Source organism: Neolamprologus brichardi, chromosome 9 (genome assembly GCF_056152115.1).
Source record: "Neolamprologus brichardi isolate AB-2024 chromosome 9, ASM5615211v1, whole genome shotgun sequence".
Lineage (NCBI taxonomy): Eukaryota > Metazoa > Chordata > Actinopteri > Cichliformes > Cichlidae > Neolamprologus > Neolamprologus brichardi.
Genome location: NC_142112.1, coordinates 34,007,085 through 34,023,913, shown reverse-complemented (window position 1 = coordinate 34,023,913; position 16,829 = coordinate 34,007,085). Strand labels below are relative to the sequence as shown.

Sequence of the window (16,829 nt, the reverse complement as noted above, 5' to 3'; positions counted from 1 at the left end):
GCCCTCGCAGAAGGGGGAGATACAGGAGAGGTGGAGGAAGATCTCAGCCTGGGCGTTTATTGTCTTGTGTAGTCTGGAAGATGAGTGGATGACGGGGTGGGTGCAGTTTTCTCTGTGGTGGGGTCAGGTGGGCTGTCCCGGGCTCTGTGAGGCCGGGCGGCGCTGCTGTTCTGGGCCCCGGTCCGGTTGGGCCCCCTTTCCCTGGCGGGTTGCGGAGTATGGGGGTGCCTACTGGGGTCAGCGGGGAAGCTGGCCCCAGGGAGGGGTCACTCGCCCCTCCCTTCCTTCTCTCCCCATCTCCAGCTGCCTCCATCTTCCCGCTCCACCACAATCACCCACACATGCAGGGCCTTGGGGTAAAGGTGTGTCACCAGGGTGCAGGGGAGGGATCCCCCCCTCTGTCCCCTTCTGGCTTCTTGTGCCTCAATTTTATCCCACAACTTAGACATTCACATTACTCACACTCTCAATATATATACATATAGGATCTTGGGGGTGGGCACACTACACGGACTCCAAAAGACCAACAGGGTGTACACCTCACCCCTGGCGTCGTTGCCCACCTCTCAATTTTAAATACACGTTTGCATTGAGGGCTATCAGGAGTGGCTATGCGCTTACCTGCTGCTCTCTGGCAGGTAGCTCCATGCCCTCCTGGGTTTTAAATGCACCTTAGAACACACATGCATCAACACTACATATGAGCGGGCGGAGGGAGGTTTGGAGTCTTCTCACACCCCCGTTCTCTGCGACCTGCTGAAGCGGGGGGCCAGGAGGAGGAGTTGGCCGTCCGACTGGGGTCTGGAGTGTGGGGCCTCCCTGCTGCTGCGAGTCGGGGCGGTCTGCTTCTCCCCACCGCAGGGAAAAGGGTAACACCACCTGGGTCTGGGTGCAGTTTCCCCCTCCAGGGGCAAGGGTACCTAGACCCGGTTCTTAGAGTACGCTTGGGGAGTGTGATTGTGTGTACAGTGTCTCTCTATGTCTGTCTCCACGTTGGTTGAGTGTTGAGTAATTGCGTATGAGAGCATGAGGGTGGGAATGGATGTTTGTATCTGTGTGTGCCTGTATGTCTGTGTCTATATGTCAGGTTGGGTATCAGACGCCACCTCTCTGGGGACATCTCAGGCCCTCTAAGGTATGGAGACCTATCTCCCCCCACCACTTCCCCTGCCAGTGGCAGATGCCCTCAGACATCGGTGCGTTGGTGGTTCTTTGTGTCCGGGGGTGGGCGCCCAGGTACACACCAGCTCACTCCTTGGTGGCTGCTTATCGGGGCCTGGAGCCTGGGGCTCGCTCGGGCCACTTCGGGGGTGGGGTGCCCTTGGCCTCTCGGCCTGGGGCTCGGTCACTCTGGCGCAGCTGGCTGCCGGCGGAGCTCACGGGCACGTCACTGCAACCCCCCCTGGCTTCTGCTCCGCGGCTGCTGAGTGACCCTTCATCTGGGACTCTCCTCAGCTCTTTCTGAGATAGTGGCGCAGCTGCCCCTCTGTTGGTCTTCCTTGGTCTCTTGTGTTCTGGGGGCCTCTGGATGTCTGGAGTCTTGATCTCCTCCATACCTGCTTAATGCCCTGGTGGACGGGGCTGTGGCTCTCCACACCCTCTAGCAGATCATTACATGAAGGAACCTTTTAAAAACAAGCGCGTCCATGCTCACAGGTGTACACACGGGTGCTCACACACACAAACGACACCCTTTTTGGCTCCTACCTCAAAGCACACTGTGCGCTGTCCATATTACGTGCTGCACAATAATGTTTAATATTTAGTATTTACTGTTATATTCCCATATATCATCGTGATGTTGTTTATTGTATTGCTCTCGTTTTCTTCTGCTTGTTTTCTTTTTTCTTTCTCAACAGGTGATCCAGGTGATTGATATATGTATTTTTTTTGTCTGCTTATTAGTTGTTTTTTGTTTTCTTGCCCTTTATCCCCGTCCCTCTTCTCGCTTTTTTTCCCCCCTCTTCCTTTCTCCCTTTTCTTTTCCTCATTCAAGTCTGTCCCATATCTAGCAAGTGAAAATAAAAAAATAAATAAAATAAACAATGAAAGGTGAATCAAATAGACCATTACGGCAAGGCTGTGATGGTCAATTTGGTAAAGTAAATCCGTTGGGCATCTTTCCTCGCCTTGAGACAATAATTCTGATGGCAAAAGAACCAAACGGGACAGGAGCAGAAAAAAAGAAAAAGAGTGTGGCTGGTAAAGATGAAAACACATACAGAGCGTAAACTGTCTTTGTTAGTAACAAACGTCAGGAAAGAAAAGACAAAACACACAAACACTCTCATGACATTCATGAATAATTAGAAAGCATCTAAACATTCTGGTCGTGGATTTTTACAGTCTTATTTGCACTCGGTCATCTTCATAATCATCCTGATCAATACATGACAGGGGAGGTCCTGAGGTAGGCGGGGCTCTCTGGTGATGTCAGCATGAAAGGCAGGACCAGTGTCAGCCACATGTTGGTGAAGCATCACAGTACACTGGTGTGGTTTCCTTTCCAGATGTTTGACATTTGACACTTCAACGTTGAGGCGAACAAGAAGACACAGTGTTGGGTCAGGTTACTGCAGGGTTTCTAACTGACCAAAAGCAGAAGCACACAGACCAACAGGGATCATATGCTGAGTGTTAGAGGAACAAGCTCATCTGTGCTGATCACTGAATGCTGCTTTATTCTTTTGTTGAAGTTGGCTGGTTGGACAGTCTAATAGTGATATCCTGCCCATCTGGGGAACAGTTTTAAAAAACACATGCAATACTTTGTTTGTATTACAGTCAACGTTTATGTTAATTTTTGTCCTTTAAAAGTGTTGCTGTACTATAAAGTACTATAATTTGAGGCTAAAATGGCTCAGCGATTTTCAGAAGGACAGATGTTTCTGTTCAATTCTTAAATCCATTTTTTCAAACACAAACACTATTTTAAAGCTTCTAGAGAGTAAAATAATAATGATAATGATAATAACAATAATAAAAACAAAAGCTCTCAGATCCATCAAACCAAGCAGCAGAAAGCACAATAAGTGAAGAGAAAACTTTAACCTTGTAGACTTCATTATGTTCCAGCTGCTCTACAGACGCTGTGACCTCGAACTTAAGCAGGTCGTAAAGTATGTGCAGCTCAATAACTTCATAATTAGACCCTGTGGTATTTAGGCAGCAGAACAACTAAGAATAACAACTACAAATAATGTTTTTAGGTTTCTGTTGTACTGCAAGGTTCTGTACAGGAGAACCAAACCAAGAGCAAATATTACGTCTCATTTAGAGCCGAGCACAAATGCCATCAACATTTTGCAAATTGAATCATCTTTGTTTAGATGCAAGAAGAATCCTATAGAAATTAAAAAAGTATAAATATAAATCCAGAGCAAAGATATCCTCTAAATCAGCGTAGCACATGTGCAGCTGCTGGGATTCACTTAAGCATTCGGCTCGTTGCGTTTGCAGTTTTTTCTCTCGCTGTTCTGGCTCACAGCGCTTCAAGCACAAAAATAAATATCCCCAAAGGTGTATGTGGCAGGCGTGGCCTGCGGTGCCGTGCAGAGGGCCAGCAGAGGGAGGAGCTGGCGAGAATGGTGGCCGAGCTGGCGGCCACGCAGCAGGAGCAGGCGGCGGTGTGGCGCCACAGGCGGGAAGAGCTGCAGGACCAGACAGAACGCCACCTGCAGAGGATGGAGTACCTGGCGGCGCTGATCCGGTCCTGCCCGACACCGCCGCCACCCCCAGCGGCGCTACCCACCCGATGGGGTGGAGGAGATCCGGGCTGTGCAGGCGCCCGTGCTGGCCCCCAGGTTGCGACCAGCCAGGGACCAGCCTGCCACAGCACCTGTCCCCACACCTCGCGTGGGAGCCGCTGGGGCTCGGCAGGGCCCGGTGCCCGTTCCTGCGCCCCGGAAGAAGGCGGCGGAGCCGGCAGCGGTGGAGGCGGCGCCCGAGGAGCCGCTCCAGCCAGGAGAGACAGCGGCGCCCGAGGAGCCGCTCCAGCCGGGAGAGACAGCGGCGGAGGCGGCGCCCGAGGAGCCGCTCCAGCCGGGAGAGGCAGCGGCGGAGGTGCAGCGTGGGGAGCTGCTCCCACCGGGAGGGGCGGAGAAGCCGCGGGATAAGTCGGTGGTGCCCGTGCTAGGGGAGTCCGCGCCACCGAACCCCGAGTTTGGCGGGGTGAGCAAAGCGGCCTCACCTCCACCAGAGGCCGGTGCCTGCCGGACATCTGCCCAACCGCCTGCGAGCGGGGCGCACGACCGTGCCGACCGCGCCGCGTCCACCTGCCACACAGCCAACCTCCGGACCAGCTTCGCCGACGCTGCTGGTGTAACCGGTGTGATTCTGCGTTGTGTCTGATCAAAAGAGGTAAAAGAAAGAAAGGCCTCCAAGTAAATAATTTGCCCACTCCAGCTCCTCTCCCACAGGGGAATTGTAGAAAAGGGGCTGGCATTTATTTTTACATTAAACATAAAGTATGGACGTTTACACGTAACATATTTGACATAAGATAAAACAAAAACAACAACATGAAATCCGACATACCTGATCAAAAAAGGTAAAAGAAAGAAAGGCCTCCAAGTAAATAGTTTGCCCACTCCAGCTCCTACGACCAAATACAAACAGTGGGGAAGAGGGTTAGCTCAACCCACCACAACTTCCAAGCTAGCAAGAAGTATATATTCATGCTCGCATTTATGGCGCCTAAAACTCATTTATGATACATACATACTACACACTTGTAACATCTAACAAAAAAAACAGGCTTAATAATGACAATAATTGAACTAAAATCACAATCAGAAACATCCAGGTGGCTAAATATGCATTATATGTGTGTTTTACAGTGTTGGGAAAGAAATTATACCAACCTCTCCCACAGGGGAATTGTAGAAAAGGGGAGAGGCAAAAGGGATACACTGTATTTATAGGGTTGCACCAAAGAAGAAGAAGAAGAAGAAAAGAATGAGGAGGGGCTCTAACTGATAATGAACATAACTACAGGCTTGGAGGTCCTAAAAGTCAGGTATAAAAGGAACGGTTTGGGGGTTTAGGACACATTTTGTGTAATTATAACAATGTAATTTATGACCCTGTTACACTGGGTTCGCAGGCGGCCACCTGAACTCACAACTCCCCGTCGCTTGGCCAGGGCCCGGGGGCGCCAACGGTCAGGGCTGATCCCCTCTCACGCGCGCGGTGGGGGGAGTAGGTTGGCCGGATGGTCCCCCGGCCTCAGTCGGGCGATGGGGGTATGTGGCGGGGCGTGGCCTGCGGTGCCGTGCAGAGGAGGCGGACGCACCTGCACGGCATCCGCAATCACGCCCCGCCGATATAAATATTGTACTGGGTCCTGTGGTGGTGGTTGTTGTTGTTATGTTGAGCTGCAGCTCTGAATGCGAATGTGCAGCAACAGTGAGGGATTAATAAAAAAAGTATCAAAATGCCAATGGGTCTGCCGTGGTTGTTTACAGTGTGAAAGGGAGCTAATTAGTAAGAGTATTGTTACTCTCCCCAGGAGTAGTCCAGCAGTAGAAATCAGTCCAATAACAAGGTGTGTAACATCTAGCAGGGTGACAGAAAAACCCAGGGTAACTTCTAAGGACCTCAACGTCTCTCTCACATTGTGTTTTTTAAACATGTTTCCATTTGTCACTTCAGTCTTTTCTCTGAAATACAGGAAGAGAAATCATGGCTGAAACAATTTCTCATGAAACCAGGGGTGTGGTCCAACAGTCAGTTTTGGTGAGGAAGGTTCCTAACTGAGAGAAGTGACCCAGAACTATCTGTGTAGCAGCCACAATGAATCAAGATCATGAGCTTTATTAACTGATCAAAGTCTATTCTTTCATCTTCTGTATTATTCAGTTTACATTGGTAATGCCCATTATTGTAATGCTTTTTTAAGATGAGCAAAACTTTATTTTACTTTGGGTTAGCTGGGATAAGTGATGGATGGAGGAAATTTTACTTCAGCCACAGAAATCCTAAACAGGAAGGAGGAGCAGAGTTACAGTGGATCACTATCCAGCAGGGAAACAAGATTTATTTCAATTTCTAGGCCATGAGTGAGATTTACTAAGTGGGCAAATTAGGGTGACGATACTGTTCCAGAGTGATCTATTAATAGTGCACACATTTACATTCAGAGATGCATGCAGCCAGTTCATTTCAGTATTAACCGGCTTTCTACCAACAGCAGCACAAAAACAGCAGATTCAATCATGGAGACACTGAATCTGCTAAACTAATTAAAACATTGTAAGTGCAGGTCTTCAGTTTACGTTTCTTTGTGAAAACAGCACAGCAAAGGAGACTTTATGATGTTTTGGTATAAGGGATAAATCTTCTGACCAAACCTGCTGGGACTGTGTGAGGTCCTGAGGCTAAGAGTAAGGATTTATCCACAGGAGAGCTGCGTTCTTACAAACCATCCCACTGTGTAAACCTGACATCTGTGGAACAGCTGAGCTGTATGTGTACAAGGACACAAAACATTATTTACCATCAGATCCCGAGCCCTCCATGTGTTAATCAACAAACTGGCGCTGTGCTACATCCATAAATAATGAATAAATTAGGAGCTAAAGCTAAAAGGACAGTTTATTTATACCATCTTCATGTGAACACATCTAAGAACATCACAGATGAAAGAAACATTAAAAACTTCCACACTACATAAAGCAAGAAAAATAGTTTTTCTTGCTTTATGTAGAAAAAACAAAAACATCAAACACCTCCAAGACTCTCTTTGAAAGAACTAAAAACCTTTATTCTCATGGTCCAATCATGAGTGAAATCCCCGATGAAGCCTTGTGTGCTAAAACATGTCAGAGTTTTAAAGGTTAAATATGAGTTTCCAAAACATTTTGCTGGAGAACAATGAACTATTTGACTGAGTTTCAATTATTTACAGACGAGCAAAACCAGGACAGAGAGAAAAAGGACAAAACTGACTCAGTAAAACGACAGAAAATAAGATCCCATGGAAAGCTGTATTATGTAGAAGTTCAGCCCAGCAACCAGTTCAGTTCAACACAAGTTTAAATGATTCTATCTGAACTCTGTGGAGCCTGATCTCAAGCTTTTTGAGTCTGACACTGAAACCAGAGGATCTTTCTGTCTCTTCAGATTCACTGTGATGGGAGAGATTTCAGCCCTGAGTGATCACGCTGATGTTTGCACAGAGCAGACAATGAGGTGAATGTTTGGGCACATTGGTAACAGTGAAACAGTTTATTAGTAACGTGGGATTGTTTGTGTGTGGAGTATGATCTGAGATTCCTGAAGCTCTTGTCACACTGGTCACAGCTGTAGTTTCCTTCCATATGTGCACGTTCATGGGTGTTACGATTACCTGAATCTGAGAAGCTTTTGTCACAGTGTCTGCACTTGTATGGTTTCTCTCCTGTGTGGACTCGTTTGTGTTTTTTAAGGTTACTTGCAGTGGTGAAGGATGACCCACACTGATCACAGAGGTGCTTTTTAACCCCACTGTGAATCAGTTCATGTCGTTTTAAGTGATGTGATGTGGTGAAGCTTCTCCCACATTCTTTGCAGTATTTCAGTTTGTCTCCAGTGTGTCTACGTTGATGTCTTTTTAGGGTGTTTTGCTGACTGAAAGTTTTTCCACAGAGGTCACAACGAAAGTCTTTCCCACCACCACAGTGATGACAGGGTTGAGAACTGGATCCATCTGTGTCGCTCTGTTTCTAAACAAAGACACAAAGACAGTGTAAGTCAGTCCTTCAACACTTTTGTCCTGAACGTCGCCTAAAATAAAGAGCATCTCTGCAGACGACCAATTACATTTTACTGTTTCAGTTAACACACTCAGTTTATTGGGCTGCAATAACTACAATACTACCACCATAATACTACAGTAATACTAAAATCATAACTGACATGAAAATCTGAATAATCACTCAGAGCTGCTTTTCCATGTAGTAGAATTGCTAACATGCTAACACAGTTTAATGAGCAGAGTTGTTCCAAATAGTCAGGCTAAAATGACAAGATAAAAATATAAATACATACCTCACAGTAACTGCACTTGAGTCTCTTTCTGGTGTGGATCTGTTGGTGTTGTCTCAGGGAATGTGGAGATTTAAAACTCTTCTCACACAGGTCACATTGATAAGGTCGTCCCTCAGTGTGGGTAAACATGTGTTGTTGTAACTTTGCGTCTGTTGTAAACTCTTTGCCACACTGTTCACAGCAGTACACATCATGTCTGGTGTGAATGCGTAGGTGTGTATTTCGGCTATCTATCCGGCTGAAAGTTTTTCCACAGATGTCACAGCTGTATGCCTTAATTCCAGAGTGGGTAACTAGATGCTTCTGCAAGCTGCTAATGTGAGTAAAAGCTCTGCCACACTGATCACAGCTGTACGCTTTAACTCCACTGTGGATGAGTTGGTGTTGTTTTAGGGAGACGTTCAAGGAAAAAGACTTTCCACACAAGTCACAGCTGAACGGTCTCTCTCCAGTGTGGATGACCTGATGCTGTTTTAGTTCAGCCTTCAGACCAAAATCCTTCCCACACTCGTCACAGCTGTATGCCTTAATTCCAGAGTGGGTAACTAGATGCCTCTGTAAGTTGCTACTGCGAGTAAAAGCTCTGCCACACTGATCACAGCTGTACGCTTTAACTCCACTGTGGATGAGTTGGTGTTGTTTTAGGGAACGCTTCCAGGAAAAAGACTTTCCACACAAGTCACAGCTGAATGGTCTCTCTCCAGTGTGGATGACCTGATGCTGATTTAGATTAGCCTTCCCAGTAAACTCCTTCCCACACTTGTCACAGCTGTATGGTTTCTCTCTCTTTCTTCTGTGAGGTTTGTCGGCCTCCTGAGAGCGCTGACTTCTCGCTCCATGTTGGTCCTGCAGTGACAGAGATACAAAGAGAGCCAGTGAGTGAAATGCAGTCGTGGAACAAACTCAACCTTCAAACTCCCTCCATTAACACTAGTTTTAAACCTGAAGGTGGAGTGTGGCACCAAACACCTTAAAGGTCTCTTATCACCACCTGCTGGTAGTTCCAACATATTACATCCAACCTGGTGTTAAAAATCATTCATGACTGTTCAAACACTAAAATCATGCCCATCCCTCCTGATTGTACACACACACACACACACACACACTTTATAGATTTATACATAACCATTCAGTGATAATAAATCCTATGTTTGTCTTATTAGCTGCTGACCAAATGATTGAACAATACTCCAGATGAGACATTACTAGTGCATTAATGACATCTTTCATAATTGAAGAAGTGATACAGAAAGAGCATTTCATAGCCATAGCTATGCCTTGTCCCGTTTTCTTAATAACAGAGTCGATGTGCTGAGACCATGAAAGGTGGTGATTTATGGTAATGCCGAGTAGTTTAATCTGGGTGACGTGTTCTAACACTGGCTATGGAAAGACTCAGTTGCAGGCTGTTGACTAATCTGCTTCTAATTAGCATAGATTTGGATTTAGATACATTTAAAATCATGTTGTTTTTACTTATCCAGTCAAAGACATTCAGCAAATTTTGTTGTGACACGCTGATCAATTCAGAGTTGTCATGGGCTGAATAAAACATGGTGGAATCATTGGCATACCCAAGATTGAGCCAAGACATATTGCAGATCGTTAGTGAAAACTGAATAGAGAAGTGAAGCAAGGCAGCTGCCTTGGGGTAGACCACAGTTCATAACTGAGAAATAACCATTACAATAAACCTTGTGCTATCTTCTGTCCAAATAATTTTTTTTCCAGCACAGAGCAGCTGGTGAAAATCAATAACATTTTAGTTTATCAATCAAAAGATCAAAATTTATCAAATCAAATGCAAGAAAAATGTCTGATTGTAACCTAAGGGTTTTTTTACATTAAGGAAAAGGCACCAAACATCAAACCAATTTAAGCCTAAACAATAACACATGAAAGTAGAGCAGCTGTGGAGTATTTTGTATTTTGTCTAGTGTCAATTATATCGTCAGCTATATCGTTATCGCAAATTTTCAAATGTATATCGTGATAAATATTTTTGGTCATATCGCCCTGCTCTGTCTGTCACCTTCTGTGTTGAGCTCATTGTTTTCTCTGTAGTGGCTGAGCTGAGTCCAAGTAGCTGAAAATGTTCCTCTGCTGCTCCGTCAGACTCTTCTCCTCCTGCTGATCAGCTGGGACACAAAACAGATCTTTGTTAGGCTCCACACTGCACTGAAGAGTCAAAGTGTCTCATATGTTCATCTGACAACAAAAAACAACATTTTTTGCTTCCCGAGGTGGGTAAACAGACACAAAAGGTTTGAGCACGGATACCAAATTTAGCAGTATGGCAGACCAGTAGCAGGAGAGACCGAGGCCTGTTATTGGAATCAAATGCCCAGTGGGCCGACACACCAATTTGCACCGATAAGACAAAGACAGCTATGTTTTATCCTGGAATATATTTTTTTTTACATTTCCTTGAAATTTTTTTTCCTTGTAGCACTTTTACCGTCAACTAGGAGTGCAACGATAAACAAAATTCAGTTCGGTTCGATACTTTGGTGTCACAGTTCGATATTTTTTAGATAAAAAAAAAAATTCATGCTTTATTTTGTCATTTATTAAAATTATAAATATATATTTTAACTCAAAAGTACAGTTTTTAAAATTAATGTTGCTGAAACAACAACAACAAAGAAAAAAAATCTATCTGATAGAGAAATCACTCATTTTTGGAAAAGAGAGTTTATTACAGAGAAATGGCTCATTCCAAAATAAAAGCTATACGCTTCTTCTGGGCTATATTCTCAGCAGCATATTAAACATATCAGGTCCCCATAAGGAGAATCATGTTCAAACGGCTGTCTAAATGACTTGGGAAAAGTTTGTAGCATGCGTGCTTGTTGTTTTTGTCTGCTTCGACTTCTTTGCACTAGGATGATGTCGGCGTAAATGTGTAGTCATATTCGTTGTGTTCCCACTAGTGCTGTCAGCATTAATCTCGTTAAAATGACGTTAACGCCATAACGCCGCAAATCTCCATTAACGCGTTATCGCGGATCGCCCCGTGCGTGGGGCTGGACGGCGTCAACACGTTAACAAGCTAACTGCGGTAAAGCACTAGTTCCCACCAATTGAGCATTGCGTGGCACATCCGACATACTGTTTTACTTTAGTCCATGACGCGCTTACCTTCAGGGTCATGCTTCACATGAACATCAAGATAGTTCTAAACGCAAGATCTGAATGAGGGTGGGGGAGGTTCAATTTCAGGTAGCGTTGAGGCAGTTGCCATGTTGCAACGAGCTTAGCTTCTGTCTTGCTAGCTTGCTCTGCGCTCAGTGGATCTGCGCTCGACAGTGCAGCCTAGGCGGGGTAGTCGAACGCAGATCCACTGAGCGCTCAACACAGAAAGCATCGTCGGAAGAAAAGTTGATAAAACAAATAAAAAATTTTGTATTGTTCGATACATATGCATACCGAACCGAAAGCACTGTATCGAATGGTTCAATATCGATACGAGTATCGTTGCACCCCTACCGCCAACATGCTGTTTGTTTGTTTTTTTAAAAACACACACTCCCTTCACCTCTTCTAAATTCCTATGTTTCTCTCAGAGCAGATCTGAGAGGCAGCCCCTCAGTCATACACATATACTTTTAATCTCACCCTTAAGGGGTGGTCCCCAGGAGTTTCACAGCATGGTTTAGAACAGTGGTTCTCAAACTGTGGTACACATACCGCTAGTGGTACTTAGTCTCTCTCTGGTGGTACACGGAAAATCGCAATTTTTTTTTAAAAGACTAAACAATATGTAATTGTGGAGGTATGCAAAGACAACACAAGCATTCCCGGGGCTCTTCTGGGAGAGAGGGTGGACCAGAAAACATCTCCCCGAGCATGAGTCCTCTATAAAGAGCAGCTTATTGCCAGTGGTCGCGGCCGCTCCTGCAAGTGAGTAGTAATCCTTTAAAGCCAGCAACAGTGAATTGGTGAAGCCAGCTGTTGGAGGAAGACTTGAGTGAAGAGGAATCTGCCGTCATCAGTCCCTAGCAAGGACATTGTGCTCTACATGAGCTCAAGAGCAATACCGTCACCCAGGCCCGAGAGAGGAGTTTCTCGGTCCGAGGGAGTAGCGCCGTAGACGTGGACAAAATTGTTGGTACCCTTCAGTCATGAAAGAAGAACTCACAATGGTCACAGAAATAACTTTAATCTGACAAAAGTAATAATAAATAAAATTCTATAAATCTTAACCAATGAAAATCAGACATTGCTTTTCAACCATGCTTCAACTGAATTATTTAAATAATGAATGGATGAAACAGGTCTGGACTAAAATGATGGTACCCCTAGAAAAGAATGAAAATAATGTGACCAAAGCGACATGTTAATCCAAGGTGTGTCCACTAATCAGCATCACAGGTGTCTACAATCTTGTAATAAGTCAGTGGGCCTATATATAGGACTCCAGGTGTTGTTTGGTGACATGGTGAGTACCACACTCAACATGGACCAGAGGAAGCAAAGGAAAGAGTTGTCTCAGGAGATCAGAAAGAAAATCATAGACAAGCATGTTAAAGTTAAAGGCTATAAGACCATCTCCAAGCAGCTAGATGTTCCTGTGACTACAGTTGCACATGTTATTCAGAAATTTAAGATCCATGGAACTGTAGCCAACCTCCCTGGATGTGGCCGTAGGAGGAAAATTGATGACAGATCAAAGAGACGGATAATCTGAATGGTAACAAAAGAGCCCAGAAAGACTTCTAAAGAGATCCAAGCTGAAGTTCATGCTCAAGGAACATCAGTGTCAGATCGCACGAGCTGTCACTGTTTCAGCCAAAGTGGGCTACATGGGAGACGACCAAGGAGGACACCACTGTAAAAAACATATCACAAAAGATGCAGACTGGAATATGCCAAACTACGTGTTGACAATAAGTCGCAGGTCATGGGTCTTACAACAGGACAATGACCCAAAATACACAGCTAAAACCCAAAAATGGCTAAGAGGAAAACATTGGACTATGCCAACCCTCCCAATTTTTCTGGGAGAATCCAGAATTTCATTGCCCCTCCCGAAAATCTCCTGGAACCACCATTCTCCCAAATTTCTCCCGATTTTCCACCCAGACAACAAAATTGAAAAATCAAAGAATATCAAAGAATTTCTAGCGCGGCCCAGCTAATTCCAGTTTCCAAAAATGGCGGCAGCAACTTAGTTTTAATATTACTCTTATTACTCTTTCTGAGTTGCAAAATAAACTTTTAAAATATTTTCAGGTGAGAATGTAGCTGTGTAAACTTCAAATATCTGAGCCGGCAAGAACAGCGAACTCCTGGCTTCATCGTTTTCAAACCCCCTGTGGTCTTTTGCTAATCAGGTTAAACATGATATATAAGTCATTTAGACAACTTATTATTATTGTTTGGCTTTTTTCAGTGTTTTATTTGTTCCTGAGTAAATCAAACAGAAAACTGATTAAACAAAGTGTGAGATGGTCAAGAATTTACGCGTCCGGTTATATTTTAGATAGCAAGGAGCAGAGGGCAGAATTTCACTCCACTGAGAGAGGTCATAACGTAATTCTGGAGGCTAGACCATCCAACTTCACAATCGCTTACTTCCAGCCTACCCGACTTTCGAAGGACCCGGGCCATATGTACACACACACACAGAGTGCCCTTTTGAATGTTGCCAAATATGTGTATGTGGTGTCTGTGAAGGTTCTCAGTCATCCAGGTCATCGTAGTCTAAGGAGTAGTGATGGGTCGTTCGCGAACGAAATGGCTCTTAGAGCCGGCTCTTTGAAGTGAACGACGCGAGCCGGCTCCTTATTGGGAGCCGTGAGTTTTTTTTGTTTTTTTTTTTTTCTTTTTCTTTCTCTCACCCTCTCTCTCGCCCTTTTTTCCGCTAAACTCCGCACGCGCGGCCTGTACTTTGCGCTGGGCAGAGGGGGGAGGGGCATTAGTTACACTCGCAGTAGCACAGGAACAGAGCCAGAGAGAAAGAGAGCGAGGGACAACAACATCACATTAGAAAGGTATAGTAATCATCCACTATTTTCAGTTGCAGATGATAAAGGATTCAGAAATCATGCAGGCCCATATGACAGAGAATGTGCATCTTCTTTTTGTTTTAATATTTTAATTTATATTTAATTGTGTTGTGGTTTGCAGTGTTTTGTGTTGTTTCACGTTAAATTTGTTTAAAAGGAAAAAGCTGAAAATTTAAATAGTTAAAAATTTAAAATGTAAATAGTTGTTTTTTGTATTATATGATTTATTTATTACATTTTATGTGGAGTGAATAAATAAAGTATATTTATGGTGGCCCTTAGAGACAAAGCACGTACAAACTCCAAAACACGTACAAACTCCTAAGCACCTAAAAACTCAGAATCACGTACAAAAGACAACAGAAGTGCTCCAGGATGCTAGGGCGCAGTGTTGAGCTTTTGTTTCCTAGTGGCTACACAAGCCAGGAAGTATCAACAACCGGATTTGGTGTGTGGTAGTAACAGGTAAATGAACTTTTTTTTTTTTTTTTTAATTATTTGAATAAATATGAGTGCTTGTCTATAAATACACAAACAATACACACATGCTTTCAATTGTGTAATTTAAGTGATCTGGGAAGCTCTGTTTTGGAAGTTCAGTAAACGCTAGAAATGTGTTTTGGAGTTTGTACGTGCTTTTTGGAGTTTGTATATGCTTTAGAGTTTGTACGTGCTTTGTCTCTAGGGGCCATATATAAACATATATAAATAAAACCACTTTTTTAACATTAGTAATTCCTTTTCTGCATAATTTTATATTATTGTTAATGATTAAATAATTAAAGCAACAAAACAACCTGAAGAGCCGGTTCGGAGCGGAAAGAGCCGGGTCTTTTTAGTGAGTCGAGCCGAAAGAGCCGGGCTCTAAAAAGAGCCGGAAATCCCATCACTACTAAGGAGCTTGGAAAGAAAAGCGTCTGGACTTCTTTAAGTAACTTGAAATACATTTAAATCTGGGACTCTCCACCATTTGACCCTTAGAACGGAAGAAGCTTCTTGGATAAGAGGTGAAACGTCTTCATGTGTATGTGGTGTTAAATAGGCCTATACTACTGCGCTTTGATATTGCTCGTAAGGGTGAAACTCATTGTGAAACGTTTGAGAACCACTGCTACAGAACAATGGCGATTTCCGTTAGCCTCACGTGACGCCCAGAATTGTACAATACTGATGCTTGAGAGCGCGCGTGTGATGCAAGTATGTGTAGAGTGTTGAGCGCATGATCAGTAGTGCGAAAAACAACTCACGAAACCTGACCTTTCCATACTCGTGGCTCACTTCCACTTCTAATCTATTCGTTTGCACACTTACACACACCCAGCTGTGGTTTCCTGTTTTGCTACACTCTGGAGAGCCTCGGCTTTAACGGTCTTCTCTCACAGAGAGCAACAGAAAGCGTCATTCAGAAAACTTCGACAAACTCAAGATTGACTGAACTTACCTTGACACTAACCTTTAGATGTGAGAGGTTGTGATGTGTTCTGTGTGTCGAGTAATCTCGGGGGAGTTTTTGTGAAGCGCGTATCGAGGCTCGCTTTGATTACGTATGCAGTGACGTTCGACGCCTCGTGGGCAGTCCGTACCACGTGACTGATTCAGGAACTGGCTCGCCGGTTCGCGCCAGATTCGAAATAAAATGGGCAGCAAAACACAGCTGATTCCCCCATCACACAGTGTTGTGGAATTGGATTACGTACGTGCTACATAGTTACTTGAGCATTTCTTCTTCGATAGAACCAGCAAGGAAGACATTTTTTTCTCTTCTAATAAAGTATGCACACAGTAATAAATATCACAAATGATAAGTACCATAATATAAATAAACAACACTACAGATCCACCTGACTTATGTCTTTTAGTTTATTAAAAAGTGAAGCGCCACACAGTTTGTGTCATTATCCAGATGTACATAAGCATGATTACACAGTTACTAGGGGCGGGTTTTGATTATCAATTAAAATCGATTCTAGCTTGGATAACGTGATATTGATTCATTAAAATCCTGAATCGATTTTTAATATAAATTTATTTTGCCCCAAACGCCAGATTCTCAGGTTAAACCTCACTAAATTTCAACAACCACCAAACAGTTAAAACAGTAAATGACAGCAGATACACGTAGGCTATTACGCACAAAGACATAAACACAAAGCGCGGACCCGCCGACACATCCGAATCAGCGAGCTGTCGGCTTTCGGCCCTGACCGTGTCCGTGCCGAAAGCCGACAGCTCGCTGATTCTGATCTGTCGGCGGGCTTTGTGTTTTACGCCCTTTTTGCGCTGATTCTGAAGCTGTAGGTTTTACCTCTCCAAACAATATTGACTGAACCAGCAGCAAAAGAAGATCCAAACTACGCTTCACATAAACATAGCCATGAATTCCCTCTGACTTTTGCTATTTTGCTTCCACTGCGATAAAATCACACTTCATGCACAGCTCTCTCTCTCTGTACTTCAAGAACAGTTTCCCCGTCTAAAAATCTGTTTTCTGCATTATTCGCTTGCTTGTTACGCACAAGTCTACCGTTGTTTACAGCGCTGTCGGTCACTGTTTTTTTCCCTTTTACTTACTTCCGAAAAGAAAACCTAATTTCTGCTGTTCAGTAGGCTACTGAACAAATTTAAACTTTTTAAAATTATGCAAAATGCAAAACGCTTAGCCGTGTCTCTAAACCTCTGTAACTTTTCTCTGCTTCACTTTAGCAGCATCAGGTAATGTTCATATGTTGATTAATGGTTTTCTTTCGTTTTTGATCTACTGCAAATATTTTTACTAAATTGTTTTTC

General features: G+C 44.0%; 1 protein-coding gene across 1 annotated transcript; it reads right to left on the bottom strand.

Moving 5' to 3' along the window:
* Window positions 1-5,321: 5,321 nt before the first annotated feature.
* Window positions 5,322-15,584, bottom strand: LOC148101515 (uncharacterized). The gene is made up of 4 exons (XM_087846347.1): window positions 15,484-15,584; window positions 10,064-10,169; window positions 8,029-8,874; window positions 5,322-7,703 (listed from the first exon to the last, which is right to left on the bottom strand). Exons 2-4 carry the CDS (start codon window positions 10,079-10,081, stop codon window positions 7,125-7,127), a joined length of 1,443 nt encoding a protein of 480 aa, XP_087702473.1. The 5' UTR covers window positions 10,082-10,169; window positions 15,484-15,584; the 3' UTR covers window positions 5,322-7,124.
* Between the last annotated feature and the right edge of the window lie 1,245 nt (window positions 15,585-16,829).